The sequence below is a fragment of the Xenopus tropicalis genome, chromosome 8 (assembly GCF_000004195.4).
Source record: "Xenopus tropicalis strain Nigerian chromosome 8, UCB_Xtro_10.0, whole genome shotgun sequence".
Classification (NCBI taxonomy): domain Eukaryota; kingdom Metazoa; phylum Chordata; class Amphibia; order Anura; family Pipidae; genus Xenopus; species Xenopus tropicalis.
This window is the reverse complement of record NC_030684.2, coordinates 107,426,050-107,451,707: the sequence shown is the minus strand read 5'-3', so window position 1 is coordinate 107,451,707 and position 25,658 is coordinate 107,426,050. Positions and strand designations below refer to the sequence as shown.

General features: G+C 39.9%; 1 protein-coding gene across 9 annotated transcripts in view; it reads right to left on the bottom strand.

The window, feature by feature from the left end:
• Nucleotides 1-25,658, bottom strand: part of slc8a3 (solute carrier family 8 (sodium/calcium exchanger), member 3) — a 144,342-nt gene that overhangs the window by 29,122 nt on the left and 89,562 nt on the right. For 3 of the 9 annotated variants that reach the window (XM_004917257.4, XM_004917258.4, XM_004917260.4), the window contains exon 3: nt 8,115-8,221. The exons of 3 other annotated variants lie outside the window; for them this stretch is intronic. In XM_004917257.4, coding sequence (XP_004917314.1) covers nt 8,115-8,221 — 107 coding nt within the window. Of the gene's footprint in view, nt 1-8,114; nt 8,222-8,399; nt 8,478-20,632; nt 20,736-25,658 lie in introns of those variants that run through there. 3 more of the 9 variants (XM_004917263.4, XM_031891155.1, XM_012969528.3) reach the window with 3 other exon arrangements.

Genomic DNA, 25,658 nt, shown 5'->3' with positions numbered 1-25,658 from the left:
TGTGGTAATGACTGCAGGTGACTGATACACAAGGCACTGATTAATAGTTACGTAGGGTTGAGTCCATCAAGTTCAATCAAAATATTTCAGCCAGCACAACAAGTAAAGTGCAAGCAGGGCTTGGCCCCTGCATGTTTATTCAAAAGCATTGCACTTTACTTGTTGTGCTGGCTGAAATATTTTGACCGGACTGTGTGGAGAGTGCCGACTCTCTAGGCTGTGCACCAAGTAGTAATTCTCCGGAGGAGGTAAGGGTGTGCTGGTGTAAAACTTTTTTTTTTTCCAATTCCATCAAGTTCAACCCATCCAAGTAAACCCAGCACCCACACCTACCAATCTATACACTCACATACATAAACTATATATACAACCAGTAATACTAACTGTAGATATTAGTATCACAATAGCCTTGGATATTATGCTTGTTAAAGAACTCATCCAGGCCCCTCTTAAAGGCATTAACAGAATCTGCCATTACCACATCTCTAGGAAGGGCATTCACCAACCTCACTGCCCTCACCGTGAAAAACCACATAGACTGCTTCAAATGGAAGCTCCTTTCCTCTAATCTAAAGGGGTGACCTCTGGTAATCCTACTGTATGGCTGACTGATCCAGCTGAGCTACACGCAGATCCTAGCATGCAACTGGCTGAGCAAGCCAAGGTACTGGCAGATCCTAGCATGCAACTGGCTGAGCAAGCCAAGGTACTGGCAGATCCCAGTATGTAACTGGCTGAGCAAGCCAAGGTACTGGCAGGTCCAGTTGCAATACTAACTGATTCAGCAGTGTTTTTAAACGATTAGCTGGCGCACCCTGAGAATACACCATTATAGTCCCAAGATGGAACAACACGTGGGGCAGGGTATAAAGTGCACTTTGCCAGCTGCCCTGTGTATTGTAAGATATTTAAATATTAACACCAGAGCCATCTCTCTAAAGTTGCATACAAAACAATTACATATAATAATAAAGGTTTCTGAAGTAACTTCTGACTTCTGAAGTAAAACAGATCTGTTAAAGATAAAAAAATTGTGTAAAAAAACGGTTTGATTGCACCACCTTTTACATTTCCACCAGGTTTTTCCACCATAAAAAGAGAGTAAAATGTTCGCCCCCGGAATTTGTCCCATTGACTTCAATTGAACATGTCAGCAATATGTCAGGACTAGAATGGTGTAAAATAATCCTGTAATTATAGGTATTAGTCTGCAGTTAAAAATACACATCTTTAGAAATATGCAGATTATTACTTTGTACTGGATTGCTCCTAATGATTTCTGTGATCATGAACCTGTCATTAATTCACTTGTAGGGACTACAATGGAGCGAAATAAATAAACCATGTTTTTACATCGGTTTCTATTGTATATACTTTAACTAGGGTGCACCACCTGGACTCTATATTAAATGTTTACACATATATAATGTATACACATAGACATAGATAGATATGGAGACAGACATATCTAGAAATATAAAATACTAAATACAGTAAGAGCAGTTGTTCTAGAATTAATAAATATGAAAATGGTTCTGCCGCTAATTCTAGTGGTGCTTATTTTTCAGTAGAAGTCCATGTGTATTTGAACTGGTTGGTTTTTGGCTGTTATTCTCAAAGCTTTTCCTGAAGGGGACAGCTGCCAAGCACCAGCCATGCAGAGAACATGATCTGCAATTTACTGTGCTCGACACACAGCACGGAGAAAAGATTACAGGGGAAATTGCTTCTCATGGTCTGATGAAAAATAGGAAAGCTGACAACTATTACAGATTTTCACAAGCCGACACTGTTTTCAGGTATCTGTCCTCAAGTGCTAATGTCTACATACTTGTCTCTGGGTTTAAACTAGGTTTTTAAGTTTAAAACATCCATTTATATTAAAGGGCATAGCCACTGGCGTAATTCTTTACCTGTTACACAGCACAATGCTTGCAGCATTAAACTTGTAATAAAATGTAAATGAAACGGTTAATATAGGTGGTATAAAAGCAGGTTTAGCATCAGAAGTCAAACCAACAACTGACTCCCCCACTGACTTTATTCACATGGCATTTTACAACCCCAGGAAACGCAGACCCTATGTAGTAGTATGCCTTCAAGTGTTTCCTTATATAAAAAAAATGGCAGAGGAGAGCAGTCTGAGATGCGGCACACTTATAAATTGGTTGTTATCTACTAAATCCCCCCCACCGACACAAATTTTCAGTCACAGCTAGTTAAAACATAAACACAATAGGAATATAAATATATCTGTGTATTACACAATAGATATGTCAAGTTGCAATTAGCAAATACCCTTGAGCTTCAGTACGAGTTCCCAAGTCCATGTTCAGACCTGGAACTTTCAGGGACCTGTGAAGAAGTCTGGGACTTTCAGAGACCTGTGAAGAAGTCTGGGACTTACAGCGACCTGGGAAGAATTCTGGGACTTACAGGGACCTGTGAAGATAAGACTGAACCTACAGTGCACAGTTCTCTTTAGCCCTTCCACAGCCTTATTTGGATATGAAAATTAGGATTCAGATTCGGTTTGGTATTTGGTTGAATCTTTCATTAAGAAGTAGGTGTTTAACCATTGTATTTTCCTTGTTACATTAGATACCAATTCAGATACCCCCCTCCATGGCTGCCCTGTTTATGGACCAGCTGTAGGAGCTTGGAGCATGATAGATGCAAAGAGAATTATTATCAGCTAGCAAAGTACCATTCTGTGACCTATCAGCTACACAACAAGACATTCCCTACTCAATTCCTGGTTAATGCCCCGCCAACATCACCAGGCCTTGTGATTTGATGGCACAAGCTGACATAACAGAGTCCCAGTGGGCTCCCATTCATTCTTACACTGAAATAACAGCAGTGCCAATGTGCATGGGTGTGTGCAGGCCCTGATGGGCAATGTGTGGATTATGGCAAATGCTAGAGGGGCTGCTGTAAGATGCCATAAACAGTCAATATATAGTGGGCTGGTAGAAGCCTGTTTGAGCCTCTTTGAATCACAGTCTGGGCCTGGGTGTGTGAAATGGGTGGCAGGTCCATAGAAATAATTACTAGCAAATAAACCATGTATGCAATAAGCCTTGATGCCTATTTGGTAAAGGAAAATTAAATTACAAGTGGGTTATGCAAGCTAAATAAGGTATAACCCATAATATAAGTTCTGGACAATATTCAAACAAGGATTTTCTAGTGAACCATTACATTCACTGGGATGTCTCTAGATGCACAGTCAGTGATTCTGTAGACACAATGCAACCTAAGTTTGCCTTGGATGCTATGCTCACATAAAAGCTACATTATCTTAGCTTCTTTCATGTGGGCGATGTGGAAGAGGAAATGTCGCATTCTCACAGACGATTAACTTATCAGAGATGTTGTCTTATAAGATGCTGAAAGATGTGAAATGACTTATTGGGGCCATGGCCAGAGGGGGACAATAAGAACACTGTAAGAATGGTTAAGGCAGCTAGTCATGAAGGTGAAGTAGATGTTTACACTAGTTCTCTGTCTGGGAATTAAGCCATTATTAAGTTCATGTTGGGTCAGGCCAGTGAATAAAAGCCTGCCCCATCAATACTGAACACATTTTTAAAGGCAAATTTGGTAAAGAAGTGTGTGAAAGAATAGTCACAAGTGTATTATGTCTAATAATAGATCTGCTGCAATGTTGTGCACCTCTCCTGCAGGAAACAGAATGTTTAATTCTGTAGTTGTCTGGATAAAATAACTATATTTATTTATGTTTAATGAAACATAATCTAATTGCCTGTAAATATACCTATACACAGATGTAAACTTCTGGCTTACTCCTGCAAAACATCACATACACTGAAGACTTTATTCCCTCAAAGATGAGTCCTCACATCTAATGGAGGCTATGAGTTGGATGCCAGTGTGGTTCTGCCAGAATGGTTGTGAGTATTAGAAGCAGACCAACAAGTTACTGAATAACATTAAGGTAGTAGTACACTGTCATAGTAGAATTTAATATCACAAAGGGTTACTCACAGCAATACGTTTAACATTGTCATCTTCAGCAGGTTAAAGACCCAGTTTGCTGACTAAAGCTAATCATGCATGATGTTGAGACCCAGGATGAATTAATTCAAAAACATTTCTGTCCTGCCAAATCTTATGTCTAAAGAAGAGAAGGTTATGCCCTGAAATGGATTAGGCCAGGAGATTGTGAGGCCCCATATACCAGGCAGTTAGCTGGCATTATGGTCTAGAGAATGATGAATTATAACAGGGGAAGGGTTAATGACATAGCTAAGGTTCTGAAACACATCTGATGCTTTTTCCTACTAAACTGATTTTTGGGTTGCAAAAGGTAGAATTATTATATAAAGGACCAGTTACTTATATTGCTGACAATTGTCCTGAGAATAAGGGGCACATTTTGAGCAATTTTGAGATAAAGTCGGATTTTTTCTTACTTTTAGATAATTACAAGATCTATGAATGGGTTTTCGCTAGAACTTGATTTTTTCCTTTTTCTCCAAATTTTTCAAAAATAACTCCCATAATTCCTGATGTATTAATGTTTAGTTTTTTTTGTAAAAAAAAATAAATAAATAGGTTTGATCTGCTGAGGACCATTGAGTCCTATGGAGGCTTAGAATAGCAGAGGAATAGAATAGTCAGTGACAGCCTGTACTTGACACATTTTCAAGGACAAATGAATTCCCTCATTGTTTTCAGTTTCACCCAGCTTCAAGGAGAACTTGATCCCCTTACTGTTTTCAGTTTCAAAATTTCAAGGGGAAATAAATCCCATCAATATTTTCAGTTTCACCCAGTTTCAAGTGAAACTTAAACGCATTATTGTTTTCCAAGAGTGCCAATGCTCTAAAAATGTTTCTGTTTGAGAAAAATAAAGAGAACAATGCTTTCAACTCAAAAAATTCTGGATTTTCTAATGTAAACTCTTTGTATGACCGATTCAAGCATTATCGTGACATTTTATAAATACAGCAATGATCAAGTTAAATTTAAATTTATACCATGTGAATTTATACGACTTTTAAGGCCAGAAAAAAACAAATTTTAGTAAATGTAAAAGAGTACTGTACTAGTGGTGTATCAATGACCACAAAAATGTTTAGGAACAATGGAAAGATTATACAAAAGCAACCCAACTGTGTAGATAAGTGCTATAAACCATTTACAGCAGTGATCCCCAACCAGTGGCTCAGAAGCAACATGTTGCTCACCAACCCCTTGGATGTTGCTCCCAGTGGCCTCAAAGCAGGTGTTTATTTTTGAATTTTTGGTAAGGAGTTAAGTTTTGTTTGCATAAAAACCAGGTATAATGCCAACCAGAGCCTCCTGTAGGCTGCCAGTCCACATAGGGGCTATTAAGTAGCCAATTATGGCTCTTATTGGCACCCCCAGTTACCTTTTTCATGCTTGTGTTGCTCCCAAACACTTTTTCCATTTAAATGTGGCTCCTGGGTATAAAAGGTTGGGGATCCCTGATTTACAGGAAACGGAAGGAAAGGAATGGAAGATGCAGTAGAACTCCTCCACATTTATGAATTTTTCAGCCAATGACGGGACAGATTCGCTCATCACTTACAAGGACAACAGGTGAGCCTACTGGGCATATTTATGACTGGGTGAAACGACAATAAATGCTCAATAAAATGTGCAAATGAATGGAGTGGAAGATATTTTTGGAGAAATGGATTTTCACCCATTAATAAACATGCACCTATAACTAATCCAGCAGGTGCAGATGATTGTGTTGAGCACTGGTGGATGGCAAAAATGTTAAGATTAAATTAAAATTATACTTCTAAATAAGGTGTAGAAGAATATTCCTCCAGCACTCTTCCATATTTATATTGATCACCAAGGCAGTAAGAGGCAAGTTATAGGCCACAGAGTAGGGTACATGCACAGGGCAAGCAGTGATTGGCACTGTGACATTATCAGAGACATGCTGCACTGCACTGCTCTACATTCACATAGGTACACAGGGAAAATTCACACTCAATAAAGCATGCTGATGTGCGGCACTTGTGCAACTGGATGCCAATCCTTTCATGTAGTTTACACATCAGATTTTGATATCAAAAATATATATATATTTTAATCCATGCAACTACATCCAACTTGTAGAATGCATTTTGTTGATCCAACACCATTTGACAAAAGCTGCTCTGGAGTTTAGCTCTTAGTAAAATTATCCAATATTACTAAGGGCTAAACTCCAGAGAAACTTTTGTCAGATGGTGTTGGATCAACAAAACACATTCTGATTTATAACATAGTTCTACAGGTCCAGATTTTAATGTTTTTCATATTCATTTATAAAGTAACATGGGGTTAAGCAATCAGCCTTTGGTGTGGGATCTCATGCTAGAGATCAAAGTTTGATTTTCTTTGGCAACATCTCGTGATCCTGGCAAGTCACTTCATTTCCTGCTGTCCTGGCATACTTAGTACGCCTAGCATTGATGCTTTAACTGCTGTGCATTGAGGGGAACAGAACTATTTCCCCTTTCCTTCCCCTCTTTGCCATTTAAAGGATAGCACATGTACAGTGCTTAAGCGAGTCTCTAATTATGCAATTAACAAAGCAAATTACAGTCAGATGGTCAATGGACACTTATTTACCTCTGCTGGGTCAAAAAAGCAGATAGAGGGGCATATTTTAAAAGATATATGCCTAAAAAACTAGGGATGCACCAAATCCAGCATCTTTAGTGCTTACCTGAACCCATCCACCAGTCATTGCTCCTGATGAAGCACATAAAAAGGTGACAAGCAGACCTTGGTGCAAATATGTTTTGTGGCAGAAGTTTTAAAGGGAAAATATACCCAATTTCTAAATACAGTTAAACTTTAATTTTACATCCTCTGATTTTAAGTTTCCCTCATTTTACACCATTTTTGATATTCCACCCATATATATTGCATTTCATTGATTTCACATTTTCCCGGATTTTACTCCATTTTTTCTGTGCCCGTGAAGTGAAAAATAAAAATGGGAGTTCTGCTGTATTTATGTTTTACAGATTTGCCATTAGACAGAAAAGCACTGGGCACTACCTAAGAGCCTACATTGTTCAGTCCAGGCAGCAAGGCTGTTTTAATAAATGGGTATAGGGGCAATTTCTCAGGGCCCACCATCAAACCTTTTAACTGCTATAACTTTTGACTTTTGACACATACCCTAGAAATGGGGATCAGCTGGAAGAGCCAAATATAAATATTTACTTTAATCTTCTATTAGAACAAATGTTCCTTAGAGACTATTTTAAAATAATATCCTGATATTTGTGAGTATAGGTTATCTGCTTGCATCACTTTTGGCATGACTGGATCTCATGTCTACTCAACTATAGGCTATTTCTTTGATTCCTGCATTACCAGATTCAAGTTCTCCTGCTTGAGGGTAGTACTTACAAATATTTTGTGGTAGCTCTGGGGACACACCAGTGAGATCTTTGCCCTGGGCCCATTGGTACTTTAAAGCGGCCCTGCCAGGCAGAACAGCGTAAGTTAATTCTCCTGAGCAGTAAGCATCTCATGATGCTTCCCTTCTCACGCTTGTCGCATTGAGCATCAAGATAAGCTTTTTCTGTTCTGCTTGGCCCTTGCCTGGACTGAACAGCATGGCTATAATTTCATGTTGATAGCAGTGTAAAAAGTGTTATGAAAATAGAACACTCTGAGCAATTTGACACTATGGAGACATTTCATGGAGAATGTCTCAGATAAGACAAACAACATGGTCGTTTTCATTCACCTGAATAAATTCAAATGTTTGTTAGATGCGCTAAGAAGGTTTTCTCTATTTGATACAATGAAGGAAATGTATGACTATAAACAGTCCTTATACTCAGAAATATGGGAACTATGACCCTAAGACTAACTAGTGACAGCTGCTCATGCCTTAAGGTGACACGTCTGATTCTATCATATATGCGCACACAGCATTGTTAAAGAGAGAGGGGTGGGAAAAAGTTAGAGTTGTTAAATGAGTTAATTAATTTTAATTGGAGATCAAAAACAAAGTATGGAGGAAGAGGAAAGCACAGAGGTTAGAAGTAGCAGAGTTACAAGGAGCGAAGGCTGTTAGTGCGACAGAGTAGCTACTCCACCTTTCTGTACACTCAGATCCACAAGGTGGGGCTCCCTCAGTTCAATGAAGAAAGTCTTGTTTTTCTCATACTCCTCGTCATCAAATATTTTGATCTGAATAGTTTTGCTGTGGATGGAAAAACAATACAGGAGTCACAAGATAAAGCTAAGGAAAGAACGAAGGGAAAAGAAAGAGCTGAAGGTTTACTCCCCCAGGTTACTCTGTACCCAGTATATTGAGGCGATTAAAAAAGCCGCAGAAAGAAAGGAAAAGAGGCAGCCGTTAAGGGAGAGATGTCACTCACCCAAAAGCATAGAATGTATGTTGATTTAGAGCATGCATTGAGTGGAACAGTTGTGATTAACATCTCCAATGGAACTCTCTGTGGTAGAAGTAAACATAGTTACATAGTTTAGTCAGGGTTGAAAAAAGTCCATCAAGTTCAATCCTTCCAAGCAAACCCCCAACACACCCATACCGACCTATCGATACACTCACATACATAAACTATATATACCAACATCAATACTTTTGGATATTATGATAATTACTCAATAATTAATCAGTGAAACAAACAACCATTTATTGGCTCAATTTAGAAAACATTTCAAAAAAAGTTACAAACATACCTAAAGAACATAGGCATGGATTTAGTCTGATCACAAATATTATGGATAATTTCAATGAATTGTATCAATCTGAACACATATTGTGCTTTCAGAGTTTTGGACAAATAATAGTTGTTTGGTTTCATTGCCTGAATCAGAAGTGCTTGGCTCTGCAGAGTGCTGGGGCTGGGTAAGGTTTAGTTGTACTTCATTCATAAGTGAATAGAGATTAAATACACATTGCTGTGTTTCCCAGATGTAATGACCTATATATCTGCAAAGTATGCGTGGGATAGATAAGGCGCAGAGTCCTTTAGTAAAGGTGTTGACTAAGGAATTACATATTATCCAGCATACAGTATCAAAAATTAAACAGAGAATATATGTTTGAACATACATGTGTGCATATATCTTTATATATTCTTTATAGACATATTGAAATATCTTGTGTCCAATCACGTTTCCATCTTACTCCCACCTTTGGCAAAGTCGGATTTCTAATTACTGCTCCCTAATTTATCTTGCCCTATGCCCAGGCCTTTGTGGTCTCACTACAAATCCAGGCCTGACCTTTGGTCCACCTATGAAGCTTAATCTGATGCAGTCTGTGGCACTGATCCATATGCCATAGAAGCAGCAGAGATGTGTGGCTAGCAATGCCGTTATGCAGGGGAGGCTCATGGCGACTGACTGATTAAAAAATGCACTTGTGTATAAATCCATCAGACAGTTTAGGCCAATAAATTACCAGCCAGTTTAATAACCTAACAATATCCATAGAGAAATTTCTGCAACAGCACTCATAAATGGGAGCTTCAACTTTGCTCATGTGGCCTGCTTCATGGGGATATGTGATTCAATTTAAAGTATTTAATTTTACTTTAAAGTACCTAACAGATTTCAACTGCCCAAATAAAGCCATCTATCCAAATCTATGCTAAGGGTCAATGCTGCTAAATAGCATCTAAAAAGATATCAGTATACAACAGGTCCTATATATCTGCATGCATCCTAAAATATGTCCTAATACATTCTTGGAACTATAGATGAATGTCTAATACACTCATGTTTCCTATATCTATGTAGGGGACCAATAAATTAGTTGCCCTTCATGTATGCAGTAGTGATGTGTGGGTCGGGCCGATACCCACAGATTGGGCGTGTTCAGGTCAACCTTGGCCCATCAATTGCGGGTCGCCGGCAGGTTGGTGTTGAGCTCTTCCACTCCAGACTCATGTATGTATGTATAACTATATTTATAGAATGATGCAAGGATATGCAGCCCTATACAATCTTACAATATATAAAATTACACACAGGGAGGACATGTGTTATAATAAATACAATAAATAAGTATAAATACACAGAGATTAAGTGCCATGTGGTATGAGACACAGTAGGAAGGAGGTCCCTGCTCCATAGGTTCGAATCTAAGTTTGTGAGTGAGTGTTCCCTACGGAGGAATTCAGGAATACAGTTGTTATATAGATATCTACAACTAGAGAGTTCTCTATAACTTATAAGGTTTTTTATCTTTCTTCTTGGATTCCACCTAGGAAGGACGGTGGAAGAAGACTGGAGCCCAGATGGAGGCAAACCTAGTTAGGGAAGTTAGTTCAAAGGATATTCTCTTTTATATCTCGCTCTAGAAGTGAGAGCTATGTTCAGGGTATTTAGAAAGCAGCCTGATGCTCCTATGATAAAAATAAAAGGATTATAGTCCTGAGTTTACAACCCCAGAATGGGAATCCAGTAGAACAGGCTTAGGGGTAGATGCTCTGCTGCCCAAGTTCGACTGTGGTTGAACATTTGCAAGTTGACTGTCTGCAGACTGGTCATTAGTATTTGATGGGCAAACATTTATGAAGGTTCTATTTATAAATATATGCTAAACAAATGTGTTGTTATTATTATTAACAATTTATTTATAAAGCACCAACATATTCCGCAGCGCTGTACAATAAGTGGGTTTCATACATTGGATATACAGAGTAACATATAGTTTGTTTCATCTTAAGAGATCTGGATATTGTCCTGCCAGTAAAGAAGTTACTGTTGTTTTTAAAAACCACAGGTGCCCAGCACCGGAATTCATATTCGGTCACCCCTAGGCCTCCTCAAGTCGTCGCCTGCCCCCCCCCCCCAATGCATGCTCGAATAATCAACCCCCCCAACCCGCACTGCCGCGAGTGCGCATGCGCACATTTAAACTTCAATACGGAGCAGTGCCGCCCCTACATTTTTGCTGCCCTGGGCCCGGGCCTTTGTGGCCTCCCCACAAATCCGTGCCCATATATTGATTTCATTCTGTGGATTAACACCCTGAGTACAACAGAAGCAAGGGCTGAGTCACATACTATAGCCAGCAAGTCTACTTACTAACAGGCTTACATCTGTAACCTTGCTACACTCTAGGGGGCCATGACCATAGGGTGGACCACCAGAAGAGGACTGAACTGACAAAATACAACAAATAATGCCTTAGATTATAACAAGTTTAAAGATATAAATGGTTTAGAGCATGAACTTGAGCCCACAAGAAGGTGGCTCCTTGTTCCCTTTATTGTCCACCTAGTTAACAGGCCTACCTACAACACCTTAGAAAAAAAAATGAAATATCTATGTCCTATAAAATGTCTAGATGAGCTTCCCAAAGATTACCCTATGTTTTTTAATGTGTTATTTCCTTCCCATTCACAAACCCTGTTGCAGCGGCTGGATGCTGGAAATCATCTGTCATTACCAAATGACTCCGAGAAGAACGCTAAAAATAATGAACAGGAGAAAGGTCTTAATCCTCGGAAGAAAAGCAATCTGCTGGAGGCCGCTTCCGCTGCTGCCAAGGTAATATTGCCCATGCATCTTAGAAATCAATTTCAGCTGTGCACAGATAGATGTCAAATTCCTGTTATATATTAAAAGCTGTTGTACTCTGTTTTGTTTTGTTAAATAAGGTAATTTTATTACCAAAGGTATAAGAAACATTACCTTTAGATGGGAGTGGCTTTTGATTGATTTAGCATTGCCATGCAATAGATTTCCGTTCTAGAAACGAAGGGTTAGATAGCAGAAAATATACAGTTACATATTTATTTGCTGTTATTCGCTGTTATTAAATGTTTCTAAGATATTTGCATTTTTAGCCTGCTAATACCAGGCTTTTGGTTCAACTTTAGATTCAGCAACCATAGGTAGTTAACTGAATCCAGGAAAGGCACAGACAGCTAGGGTTACTGACACTCTTAATATTTCTTTCACTCATGCACAAAGTTATGTTGACAAAAAAATGTTTTACCTTATCCATTAAAAGCTGTACTAACCCCTTACTATTAAGCCTAACAGATTTCATGCTTACCCAGTATTGGCCTATTTGTACTTATTTGCAAAGCATTTTAATAGCATTGTTATTTGCGCACTAGGTGTTGGAAAGCTGTTTTATGTATCTAGGATTTTTACATATGAAGATGCACTATTGCATTGTAAAGCATTCTTATATAATTAGGGAAGCTAATAGGAGAAGGCAAGGTAAAAACTAAGTAAGCTTTATCAGAAAGGTCGATGTTAATACAGCCATAAGCACTGCTCTGGCACAGCCTGCTCAGTTTGTTTCCCTCTCTCTCTCCCCCCTCCCTTCTCCCTCCACCCCCCTTCCCTCTCTGCTGTAATCTAAGATGAGAGATGTTCCAGGCAGCAGTGGAAGTGAAGTCAGACCAAGCTAAAATGGCAGCTGCAATCTTAAACAAGCAGAGGGAGCTCAGGCATGGTAAAGAATTCTGCAGGATAAATATAGTGTTCTAGCTTGCCCTATTGTTATTAATCTGTTTCCAATAAAATAGCTCAGTAGCTTTCCTTCTCCTAAATAGAGAAACATGTTTGTCTTAGGCTTTGACCTTAGAATTAGTTAATCCTAGAATTAAGTTTTAAACGTTTTTGGAAACATACTGCAGATGGTTGTCCTTTTCTATTTTTGCAAATTTTGAATTACAACCAGGAGCCTTCAGCTGATTCTGTAGTTCATCTTAAGGACTGCATAGCTTGGGGCTTCAGCTGTCCTACATTGCCCTCAGACACTTCTTTTTCCGACAATTGTAGGCTGATTATTTTCATTAGAAAAACATCATAAAAAAAAATGAAATCTAAAATTATAGTGGCCATTTATTGTAGTAGCACAGATTGTCCTAGCCTGGACAAGAAATATGCTGCCTAATCCCAGACAAATACTATGGCCTACATTTTATGCCCCATTCAAAAAGAGAATTGCTGATTATTTTGCTCATATAAAGCAATTCTTAAGAGAGGGCTTATTTTCTGGGACATTGAACCTGCCTTTAGTTCCTCTTCAGTGGCCTTACACGGGCAGATTTGAGCTGCCGATTCAGGTCCTTCAGACTGACAGGCCTCTCCAACCTATATCTTGGTGAAAACTGGGCAGATGTCTATCGTGCAGGCTTGATTTTCCAATCAGATGGAGGACTGCATTGGCTCATTGATTCAGTCCTTGATCCCTTTTGGGAAAGTAGCTATACAAACAGTAGCACCCATTTAAATGCAGTGCTGAGCTGAAGCCTGAAGCACAGGGACAGTAAGGTTAAAGGAGAAGAAAAGTTAAAAGCTAAGTAAGCTTTATCAGAAAGGTCTATGTAAATACAGCCATAAGCACTCACAGAAATGCTGCACTGAGTCCTCTATAAAAAAGAAACCACAGGATTTCTTGTCTCCTTTTTTGTAAACATGTTCTTTGGGTATCAGAAAAATAATTCATTCCAGGGGCCAGAGTCTGCACAGCTCTCATCTCTCCCCCTTCTCCTGCTCCCCCCTCCCACAAGAATGCTAAGAACTCCCTCCCTATTCCCTTAGGAATGTGTAATGTCAGCTAGAGCTATACAGCAGGAAGCTATGAAGACCAAGCTAAATTGGCAGCTGCAATCTTAAGCAAACAGAGAAAGCGTCTAGGGCTCTAATAGGTATGGTAATGCTTTCTGAATAAATAAAGTGTTCTAGGTGGCACTAATGTGGGGAATCTATTGGCAGTAAAGTGCAAAAATGACTTTCCTTCTCCTTTAAAATGTATGGCTATATAACTGTGTCATGGGTAAGTGTGGGGCAAGTAGGCAAGCTTAGGATGAGCTGCAGTGCCATGAGTAAATGTGAGGCAAGTAGGCTGAGTTGCAGTGCAATGAGTAAATGTGGGGCAAGCAGGCAAGTCTAGGCTGAGTCACAGTGCCATGAGTAAGTGTGGGGTAAGTAGGCAAGTCTAAGCTGAGTCACAGTGCCATGGGAAAGTGTGGGGTAAGTAGGCAAGTCTAAGCTGAGTCACATGCCATGGGAAAGTGTGGGGTAAGTAGGCAAGTCATGCCATGGGCTGAGTCACAGTGCCATGGGTAAGTGTAGGGTAAGTAGGCAAGTCTAAGCTGAGTCACATGCCATGGGTAAGTGTAGGGTAAGTAGGCAATTCATGCCATGGGCTGAGTCACAGTGCCATGGGCAAGTGTGGGGTAAGTAGGCAAGTCTAGGCTGAGTCACAGTGCCATGAGTAAGTGTAGGGTAAGTAGGCAAGTCTGGGCTGAGTCACAGTGCCATGGGAAAGTGTGGGGTAAGTAGGCAAGTCTAAGCTGAGTCACAGTGCCATGGGAAAGTGTGGGGTAAGTAGGCAAGTCTAGTCTGAGTCACAGTGCCAATGGTAAGTGTGGGGTAAGTAGACAAGTCTAGGCTGAGTCACAGTGCCATGAGTAAGTGTGGGGTAAGTAGGCAAGTCTAAGCTGAGTCACAGTGCCATGGGTAAGTGTGGGGTAAGTAGGCAAGTCTAGGCAGAGTCACAGTGCCATGAGTAAGTGTAGGGTAAGTAGGCAAGTCTAGGCTGAGTCACAGTGCCATGGGTAAGTGTGGGGTAAGCAGGCAAGTCTGGGCTGAGTCACAGTGCCATGGGTAAGTGTAGGGGTAAGTAGGCAAGTCTAGCGCAAGTCTAGGCTGAGTCACAATGCCATTAGCAAGTGTGGGGTAAGTAGGCAAGTCTAGGCTGAGTCACAGTGCCATGAGTAAGTGTGGGGTAAGCAGGCAAGTCTAGGCTGAGTCACAGTGCCATGAGTAAGTGTAGGGTAAGTAGGCAAGTCTAGGCTGAGTCACAGTGCCATGAGTAAGTGTGGGGTAAGTAGGCAAGTCTAGGCTGAGTCACAGTGCCATGGGAAAGTGTGGGGTAAGTAGGCAAGTCTAAGCTGAGTCACAGTGCCATGGGTAAGTGTGGGGTAATTAGGCAAGTCTAGGCTGAGTCACAGTGCCATGGGAAAGTGTGGGGTAAGTAGGCAAGTCTAAGCTGAGTCACAGTGCCATGGGTAAGTTTGGGGTAAGTAGGCAAGTCTAGTCTGAGTCACAGTGCCATGAGTAAGTGTGGGGTAAGTAGGTAAGTCTACATGTAATGCATTCAACTGGAAATGACCAGGAGCTTCCAAGATAACAATCTGCCTTTTTCCATTTACCCTCTGTTTACAGTTTTCTGCATTTGCTGCCTAATCCTTCTAGCCATCTACTGTGACTTCAAGCTTTTAGCTAAAAGCTCGGGATTCGAAATCTATATTTAGAGTCTTTTTCCGTGGAAATCCTGTGTTACTATGGTGATGGCAAGGAGGCAACGGAGGAAGAGAGGGCGTACAATGCAAGTTGTGAAAATGATACGTATGGGGCTATTCCTTGTGGAACGGCTCGGATCTGAGTCCGCAGGATGGGACACGGGCTCTGTAGTGATCTGTGCAGAAGCAGACATTAAAAGGGAGCAAGACTAGGCAAAAGCATGTCACCGAGGGGAAGAAAGTCATACATCAAACGCAGCTCACAGACACCCAGGAGGAACGAGAAAAAGCAAAGAAAACAGGTTACTGCGAGTCAGAGCTCGGTTGCTAGGCTCAAGTGGAAAAGCAGCCACTATATATAGAATAAAGGAGCACACTTGGTTCCTGTTTGTTTGTTTACTTTAAAGCTTTAAAGAGACACGTCGGAGTAAAAGATATTGTACTTGTTTTATAAAATAGGAGAGAAATGAAATGCCATCTTATGAGCCCTTTTCTGTCATGTATCCCTTACTTCTAATGTCAATGGAATTTGCAATGAGTGCAGCCATTTTATTGCTTTATTTTCCCCAATATGTTTAAATGATTTGGTAACCTTATACTAGGGATCCACTTCTGCTCCATAACATTACCAGAAGCACCTGACAGGACAATAGTATGAGTCCCTACACTACATAACCCTCTATATTACATGTCCCTCTGAATCTAATTGTTGTTGAGAGTAGGTCATGGATGTCAGGTTCTCTGATGACCCCAAGGAGGCCCAGTCTGATATTATCAGCCAGATTCCATGTTATGAGTGTAACCCATAGGCTCAGACTGGCAGTTTGTGGATTCTCAAATGCCCGAGGGGCTACTGTAAGATACCATAACCAGTCACTATTCAGTGGGCTGTTTGAACCTGTGCGTACTTAAAATGCCAGAGCCTATGTTGTGTCCCAGTCCAAAGCTGCTGATATGAAATGGCTGCCTGTAGTAGTTCCCAGTAGACTCTAGCCCTGGGTATGGCACAAATTCTGTGAGGCTATAAATACTCTTACTATTAACTCCTCCATCCTAATGACCTCTAGTCAAGAATGTGAACACAAAATAACCAGCATGCAACACCCTTTAGTGTTACTGGGGCATATGCACAGACTGCTTAAAGGAAAACTAAACCCTAAAAATGAATATGGCTAGAAATGCCAGTTGTAATATACTGAATGTATTGCACCAGCCTGAAGGTTCAGCATCTCTGTAGTATTAATGATCCAGGCCTTCAAACTTATGACAGGGGGTCACCATACTGGAATCTGTTGGAAGTATCTGTGATGCTCACATGCTCAGTGGGCTCTGAGAAGCTGCTGAGCTAAGCTTAGGGGTTGTTGCAAGAAGCTCTTCAGTATAGAATAGATAACAATAGGATTTCTGGTTTGTGGTTGGGAGAACAAATAAGAATAATTTAAAATAGTCCTCATAATAAAAATATTGTAGTGGAGTGACCCAGAAGGGCATAATGGAACTAGTCCTTGCCATGCTGGGTAACCTGACATCCTAGCAGCCTCAAGGAATACATGTGGGGAAGGAATATACCAGTACAGAGGTTCTGTAGGAAAAAGAATAATTTCCCTACAAATGCATTATTATTATTACAATTATTGAAATGTATTTATAAAGCGCCAACATATTCCCCAGCACTGTACAATAAGTGGGCTTATACATTGAACATAAAGAATTAAATACAAGCAACCAATATAGAGGTGAAGAGGGCCCTAACCAAAAGAGCTTGCAGTCTATAAGGAGAAGGGGTTAAGACCCAAAATGTGGATCATAGACCTTTAGATGAAAGAGCATAATCTATGCATAAAGCAATTTCTCTCTGTCAGAAATGAATATTTACATATATTTACAGTACAGGTATATGTATATTTTTCTCAGTAGCTTCTGGACATTAGTAAATGGCAAAGAGACTGGATTGTAATGTTTTTTCCTACACTAAATCCCTGAATGATTATTTAATGGAATGAAATTAAAATTGCATTAACAGACTTTTAAAAAATGCTGGGTCCTGAATATTTCAAAGGGCAGGAATAAAAATCCCAGGAAAGGACACTGCATGCAGTAAACTCTGCAGTCCTGAAATCCCATCCCCCTTGATGTGGGGTCTGAGCACTAATAGATTCCCGCAGTAGCCTATCTCTAAAACCGCAGGTGTCAAGAGGAGTAAAATAAAGGTCTAGTTAACTTCTTCCCTGATCAGATTGTATTTTCAAGCACTAGCGTGTGAGCAAGTGGGGAATAAAGGCCAGGGCACACAGAGTGTAAGCTCCATTGCTCTCAGCCTGCGGGTTTTTTTCAGGCTGGGAGAAGTGGATCTGCTCCCTTCCCTAGTGCTGCTCTTGCTTGCAGGGACATGCAGCAGAGGTAGGCCCTATAAAAATGCCCGCTTTTGCATTTTCGGCCCGACCTCCGCTCTGCTGTATTGAAGGTTTTATTTGGGTAAAAATTGGGGAGAATGCACATTTTCTCTTCTAGATAAACCTGAAATGCAGTTTGAATGGGAGTTAGGGTAAGATCTAAAGTGAATATGTATTTGGTGTCGTATTCTTGAATAAACAACTGATACACCAATATTTTTCTGTATTAATTTCAAGAGCGGCCCTGACCAAAGGTGAGAACTTCAAGAGGGGCTAGAGCAAATGAAATGTTTGGGCTGGCCCAAAATCCGTTTGCACCAGCCTTCACACAGTTCATATGGGTTGTGGCCAGGTTCGGGCTGAGTCCTCCCTTTCTCCCCACCCGCCCTTAAACTTAAGCTGGCCATACACGCAACGATAATATCGTACGAAACCCCGCTTTGTACGATATTCGGTGCGTGTATGGCAAGTCGGGGAGTCGACCGATATCACAGGAGGCTGCTGATATCAGTCGACTCGCCGATCGGGCGGGTTAAAAGATTTTGATTGGGCGCCATAGATCAAAATCTGCCTTCAGGGCTGAATCGGCAGAAGGAGGTAGAAATCCTATTGTTTCTACCTCCTTATCTGCCGTTTCAGCCCTGAACGGTTAGTGGCCGAAGTTCCGATCGGAAAAGATCGGAAAGATCGGAAGTCGCCACGTCAGTGGCCACCTTTACTCTGCCCTTTTTCTGCCACCAGAAGCCTCTATTGATAGGCTCACACCTGCCTACCCCACCCCATTTGTGACATCACAGATGGGTGAGTTGGGCACGGGTCTATAAATACAGTTGCCTTGCTGGGTTGGGTGGGCGTGGGTGGGGAGTGGTGGGTTAGAGTCAGGTGCAGGTTGACAAAATGTCCACCCACACACACTACTGCAATGTATTTTTTAGATGTAAAATCCCTTCCCACGCACTGAGCCTACATGCAGTATTTTTGTGGCTTAAATTCCCATAAGGATATTTCTACCCTTAGGGTTTGCATTCTGCTGCCCGGACAAGAATTTTGGTTTGTAAAGAGCAAAGTGAACGTTAATCAGCTCACAGCTGCATAATGCCACTTTGTATGCTCCCAGGGGCTTTAGTATGCATGTTCCTTCACAATACATATGTAACAAAGGCAGGAAGTCCAAGCTGATAAAACTACTAATTTCAAAAGGTTCCCATGGTAACAGCTCTCATTTTTAAAAGGGTATTCTGGACACATGTAAGGGACCGAGCCTGCGCTAGTAAGACTATTTATCATGAGATACTGGCATATTGCAAGGGTTCCAAAAGGTGACACAATGAACAAGTCAGGATTAATAAATATGAAGAGACACGCTTAGCAGTGGACTGGGAATTCTGTAGTTCTAGCCAGTGTGTTACAATTGGAATTTTAATATGAAATATGCCATTCGCGTTAGATCTCCATTCAGAGTAATTAGTGCTTGCATTTATTTTTCTAGCTATAAAAGGTATTCATTATATTTCTGCTTTCAAACCTATTGTAATCTTGCTTCTAAATGCAGAATATCTCCTGGGTTATACAGGCCTCAGCCTTCTAGCTGCACTCTAGCTCCCATAAAGTCAGACTTTGCTCCTACTTAGAACCTAGAAAGGTGGCAGTGGTGTAGTTACTGGGCCCCAAAGTAAAACTGTTTTATGGCAGATGACCATTTTCATACACACATACATACTGAAACTGCCAATCAGTCTAGACTTTCATTGAGCCCTTTATATTGCTGAGCCTTCCAGAAGCCTGTGGGGCTGCTGCGTCTATTTTAATTCCCTTAAAATTGGTGCTTAATATGTCAAATACTCTGCTGTCTTTTTTTACAAACCTAAGCACCCCCCCCCCCCCCCCACCCCTTTCTGCCTATAATTCTTATTCACTGTTCAGTGACTCTCAGTTCCTGTCACGGGCAACGTGTCAACCATTGTTTTCTCCTATCCATTAACCATGGCCACTCGTCAGCCTCCCCCCCCATCTCCTCAAACCTATCTCTTCTGTACTTATTCCCCATAACACCAACATATTTTAATCCCTGCTGTCTCTAGCCAACTTTCCTTCACCCTTCAAGTCACTTCACTGAAATTATGAACTTTCATCTATTTCTGTTTTTGCAAGTACCTTAGAATAATTTGGGTCCTCTTGAATGCTTCAATCATCGATTTGCTAATCTCCTTCAAATGCTCCTAAAGATTCCCCTTAATGATAAGATAACTAGCCCTGTATATAAGCACATTTACTGTAAATATGTTTTTATTATTTATTTATTATTACTACAGGTATGGGATCCATTATCCGGAAACCCATTATCCAGAAAGTTCCGAATTACGGGAAGGCCATGTCCCATAGACTTCATTATAAGCAAATAATTATAATTTTTAAAAATGATTTCCTTTTTCTCTGTAATAATAAAACAGTACCCTGTACTTGATCCCAACTAAGATATAATTAATCCTTATTAAAAGCAAATGGACAATGGACAACCATAGTTTCTAGGAATCAGCTAAAGATAATACAATAAGAGTGTGAGAGCAAAGGACCGAGACAAGGGGGCCGTATTGCAAGGGTTATTCTGTTCATTTCTTTTAATTAGAGCGACAGAAAAAAAAATGGTAGCACTCAACAGATGACTTGTAAGGCTTAAAAGGCTGCTACAGAACATATTGAAATACATGTTAACAATGATTCATACCATTTACATGATAATTGACTAAATAGCAATAAACCTAGATAAACATTTCACAGGTGCAAAAGAACCAGTAAAGCAACTAATGAGTTATATAAATGTAATTTGGAATTGTGACAGGTATGATAGGGGTGAGGTACCAGCGCCACTCTCCCTCACAGAGGCTCTATTACACTGAATATTAATGTTGTATGTAATTTAAAAGTGTTATTTTCTTCCCACACCTTTACCAATAATTATCAGGATCACATTACCACCACTGCCTCTGTCTCCCAAGGTGTCATGGTACTTGATTGGACAAATGTGCCGAGCTGCTCCACCCATTCAGTTCTCCAGAAAGGGATTCCCCGGCTACAGTTCCTGTATATGTACAGTGTATAGGGTAAAGGTGGCTCTTCCTTCCTTGGGGTCCAACAAATGCTTCTGTATCTGACTTCCTTTTTAACTTGTGTTAATATATAAGAACAATGTAATTTTGTAATTTATCTTTTATTATGCATTAAGTCATTTCTGGCCCATGTATTTTGAAGCTTTTACTTCAAGACATTTCAAGGGTTAAGTTTTGATCCTCATGGGTAGGAATGCTGTAAAACGCAGCTCCAACTGATTTGTTCTTGGGTGCAACAAATCGTTATCTATTATTCATTTGTAGCTCTCACCTAAATGCAAAACATTAGGAGGTCTACATGTGTTGTGGGGCTATAATTGTATTGTTATTGTTACTTTTCATTGCTTATCTTTCTATTCAAGCCCTCTCCTATCCATCATCCAGATTCTCATTCAAACCATTAAACCGGAAAGATGCTGAACAAAAAGCTAAATTATTTTTTAAGAAATTAAAATTAAAACCAATTGCATATTGTCCCAGTATATCACATCTACGTCATATTAAATAGTGCCCTGCCTCCTCCCCCCCACCCCTCCTTACTAACTGTTTCAATCTCCTACAAGGACCAACTTAGTGACTGACAATCTTGGGGGCGGGGCTACATTCTGATTTTCCTTCAGCCTATTAAAACATTGACCACCCCCACGGACAAGAACAACGTCTAAGCTGTTCCATGACAGAGATGGACACAGAAAGTTGTGGGCTGGGGGTAGGCAGAGGGGCACTTGAACCACAAGAGCTTTTGAGGAATAGTGACATGTTACAACTTGGAACCTGTCACTATCCCTTTAATTGTTAATTTAAAGGTGAAGTACACTCAAGTGTTTTACAGAGCTGTTTCATTACTGCACTAAATAGGAAAACACAAGTAAAATCCTGCAGACCTACAGTGCTCATAGTGCAAAATAATTTATATAATTTAAATTGTACTAAAACTCAAGAACTAATTATATGGACTATGCAATAAGCAATATAATGGAGAAGATATTTGTTGTTAAAAGGGAACTCTGGCTTCTGAACTGAAATTTGTTAAAGAGCCCCACACAACAGAGAAACCCCTAATATACCTATCACTATAATCTGTTCCTTCGGAAAATGTATATAAATACCATTTTTACATGCTGAAATCCAGCTAAAAACCGTTCTCTTTCTGCATGGCTGCAAAGCTTAGGCTCTGTTTTGGTGAAGTTCAACTTTAAACAAAATACAACCACTACACATCGCCCCCCAACCCCAGTTATAAACTGTATTTCCATCTATTATGTTCCCCACTGTACCATCAACATCATCATTCTAATAAATGATATGTAAATAATAATAATAAATAAGGCTTTGTAGTCTGACAAGGTGGCAGATCCCTGAAAGCCAGCTGAGAATGGCGACCCCTGCAGGCACATTTGTTCTGTACAAGTAGTGATGCAAAGAACAGCTAGAGATTTCAACAACATATAAAAAAAAAACAGATACGGCCTGATTTATTATGGCAGATTATTTACTAAGCAGCTTTATGCAGAAGATTGACACAAACTGTTGCTTTTAACCTATTACATGACAATTCTCAGGTTAGTAATTGTAGAAGGTTTACAACATGTTCAAGTGACTTTGGTACGACCACTAATGGCTTGCATAGAATCAATGCCAGTCAGGTCTGGGGGGGGCAGGGAGAGATGCCAGGTACTGAAAACTGCCCCTTATCTTGTAAACATGCCCCTTGTACCCTTCTGTTGGGAATAGTCTTGTGTGTGCTTTCTGAAGACACTGATGCACAGCAGGAGCAGCACAAATCAGCCTTTATGAACATGAGTCCATGTGCCCAGTGCCGTGTTTTCTTCCTTGCACAAGTAATTCTGCTGATAAAATAATTACTGGTTATTTCAAATCTGACCAATAATTGTAACCATCAGTTTTCACTGTACAGTGGCTAAATAGACAAGACTATTCATTTCTGCCTGCACATGCATGCTGCTTTTATTAAAATAGATACAATGTGCCTAATCCAGATAAAAAGAAAATCTATTTTTTTCTTTAGAAATGGTTGATCAGAGTACTCATAAATACTCTGTTTTATACATAATTTGTATTTAGTTATATATCACCCCAAATGTATGTAGTGCTTTACAAGGTGTGAGGGGGAGTGGAGTTATCCACAGTGAGAATAAATACTTGGTTGCTAAGAGTTTTAGTAAACAGTTGGGATGTTGTCCCTGTCCTGGACAGCTTACAATTGATAAGAATACCTTACCATTTATTAGAAGAGCTTACAATCTATTAATAATTGTGTTCAATCTTATACCATTGGTTCCCAATCTATAGGGGAACTTAGGTAGTGGATTTGCAAGTCCCACAGGTATTGAGCCGGCCCGCACATCACTACTAGAGTGTGATAATAATATAAATATGTTTTTCATCACCCAAACCCCTCCAAAACCTCATATAGATATAGGATTCATTATCCAAAAACCTGTTATCCAGAAAGCTCCAAATCATGGGAAGGACATTTCCCATAGAGTCCATTATAATCAAATAATTTAAAAAATGATTTCCTTTTTCTCTGTAATAATAACACAGTGCCTTGTACTTGATCCCAGATAACACAAACCAATCCTACTGGATTTAATTAGTATTTAAATTATTTTTCAGTAGACTTAAGGTATGAAGATCCAAATTACAGAATTTTCCTTATATGGAAAAATTCAGGTCTCAAGCATTCTGATAAAGGGTCCCATACCTGTATAGTGCACACTACACATCTAAAATCACTTTAAGAACAGCAAGTGAAGCTGCAGTGTATTCCCAAGTCCTTTAGGCAGAAATGAGTAATTAGTAATCACAGATAAGGGATTAAATGCATGCTTCCCAGCACACATACACACGCAACAAGCACAAGGGGTACAAAAAGGCATGAACTCCTTGGGGATTTCTTATTGACCTTATTCCCATAATGGCAAACATGCAAGTAAAGAATGCATTTCATGGGGCCATATTCAAAAGCATAATTATAAAGGAAATGTATGCAACTAGGAAATAACAATCTACATATTATAAGCTAAGTCCCATATTCTAAATGGGTCAGCAGCCTAGAAAGGAAGAGAGAAACAAATGGGACAGAAAGATTGTTTAAATGCAGAGTATAAGGGAATAAAGAAAGAAGACACACAGAAGGGGAGTGGAGTATTAATGACTGATGACTAAAGACCTTACCAACACAGAGCCTCCTGCAAGAGTGCGCAAGAATAAAGCCAGCTGTAAATTGTGGTTCACACAAATAATTTTGTACTGTGCACACCAGTTTTTAAAGTGTACACATAATAATTTTTTTGCGTACACAGTCGTGATGAAATGAACATTGCTTGCACAGTATTTAAGATGTGCCTGCTTTATAATCCAAAAGATAAAATTTGGTAAGGGATAAAAAAGGAGAATAGGAAGTTTTGCTACAGAGCTTACACTAGTTAGAAATAATGTTTCTATGATCCCTAGCCAGAAGCCAATGCAACATGCCTGCACAGGAATAGGAAAAGACAGAGACCTGGACAGGACTGACTACCATGAAAATTCTTTTTATTATACCAGCAATTTACAATTGCAAAGCAAGAGGGGTTCAAATGGGGCCAATACATGTCTGATGTCTATTGTAAAGAACGTTATCCCCAAAAGCGCAAATAGAAATAATCCATTCTGAATTGTTCCTCTCAAAAATTTTAAAACCTTGTCAAAGCAAGCACGGTTCATATGAAATGCACAAAAAAGGATGGGTACCCGAACACAGGCCCTCCAGGTGATCCAGGCAGTAGCAGGGGCTCCTGATGAAAAAAACATGTCCACGGTTGGAGCAGGATAGATTCTGCCTCCATTCCCACAGTCCTTTAGTAAATCCCTCTCTAGCATCAATATGGATTATGTGCTGCTCTACAGGTATTCTAGTACAGGTATAGAGTGTATTTCACAGGTATCACAAGGCACCATGTAGAGTTCAAACTAAGATTGTTTTGTCCCAATTCCTGCATATGGGAAAGGGTGGGTGTTATATGTTGCAGGCCTAACATAATATTGTAGGCAAAGCTGGGTATAACAGGATGTGATTGTTATGCTGGGGTATGCTTTCCTTGGTTTGTAGGCTTTTAAGGAGCTTGTTTTGCTAAATGAAGACATTGTTCTATTCCTCTGTCAACACCTATAAATCATCACAGAACCATCCTGTCATTCTAAGCCCAAAGTATAATCTTATCTTAATAGAGAGAAATAGGTGATAATGCCAAATAGGCAGGGTCTGAAATCTTTGGGTTGTGGGCAGAAACAAGATTAGAAGGTGGCATGTAGACTGTTGCTAGGGCAAGCATTCTGCTGTTCTTGCCACAATTAAGCATACACAATTCTTCATGTTAGAGAGCTTTTAACAAGTAAAGAGACCTTGATATGTGCAACCAGTAACAGAGACGAGTAATAAGTATCTGACAGAAGCTTCCAAATACCATGTCACCGAAGGGTAATGTGCTCAATAAATAGCTAATGTGCCAGGGGAATTCAAAAACACTTCAGACAGACAGATATTAACCCCGCATAGAAAAGAAAATCTGCGGCATTCTTAAATTGCTTGCAGGTATATTTATGAAGCTGTGCATAAATATTTATTTAATTCACCTTTGCACTTCTTTTTTTCTGTCCACTTTGTGCGTGAGATATGTAGGAGAAACTGTTTTTTTTTTATAAAACCAGCAAACCCAGTTATACACATGGTATGTGATGTTCCAAGCATGGCATGGGTATTGAATATTCCTTCAGAAAACAGAAAGATGCCACCATACCTTACTGCCTTACTTGGCTAGAAGGACCACACTAAGCATCGTCTCTACGCATAAGTACTTCCAAAGGTTTATACTTTTTAAAAGATA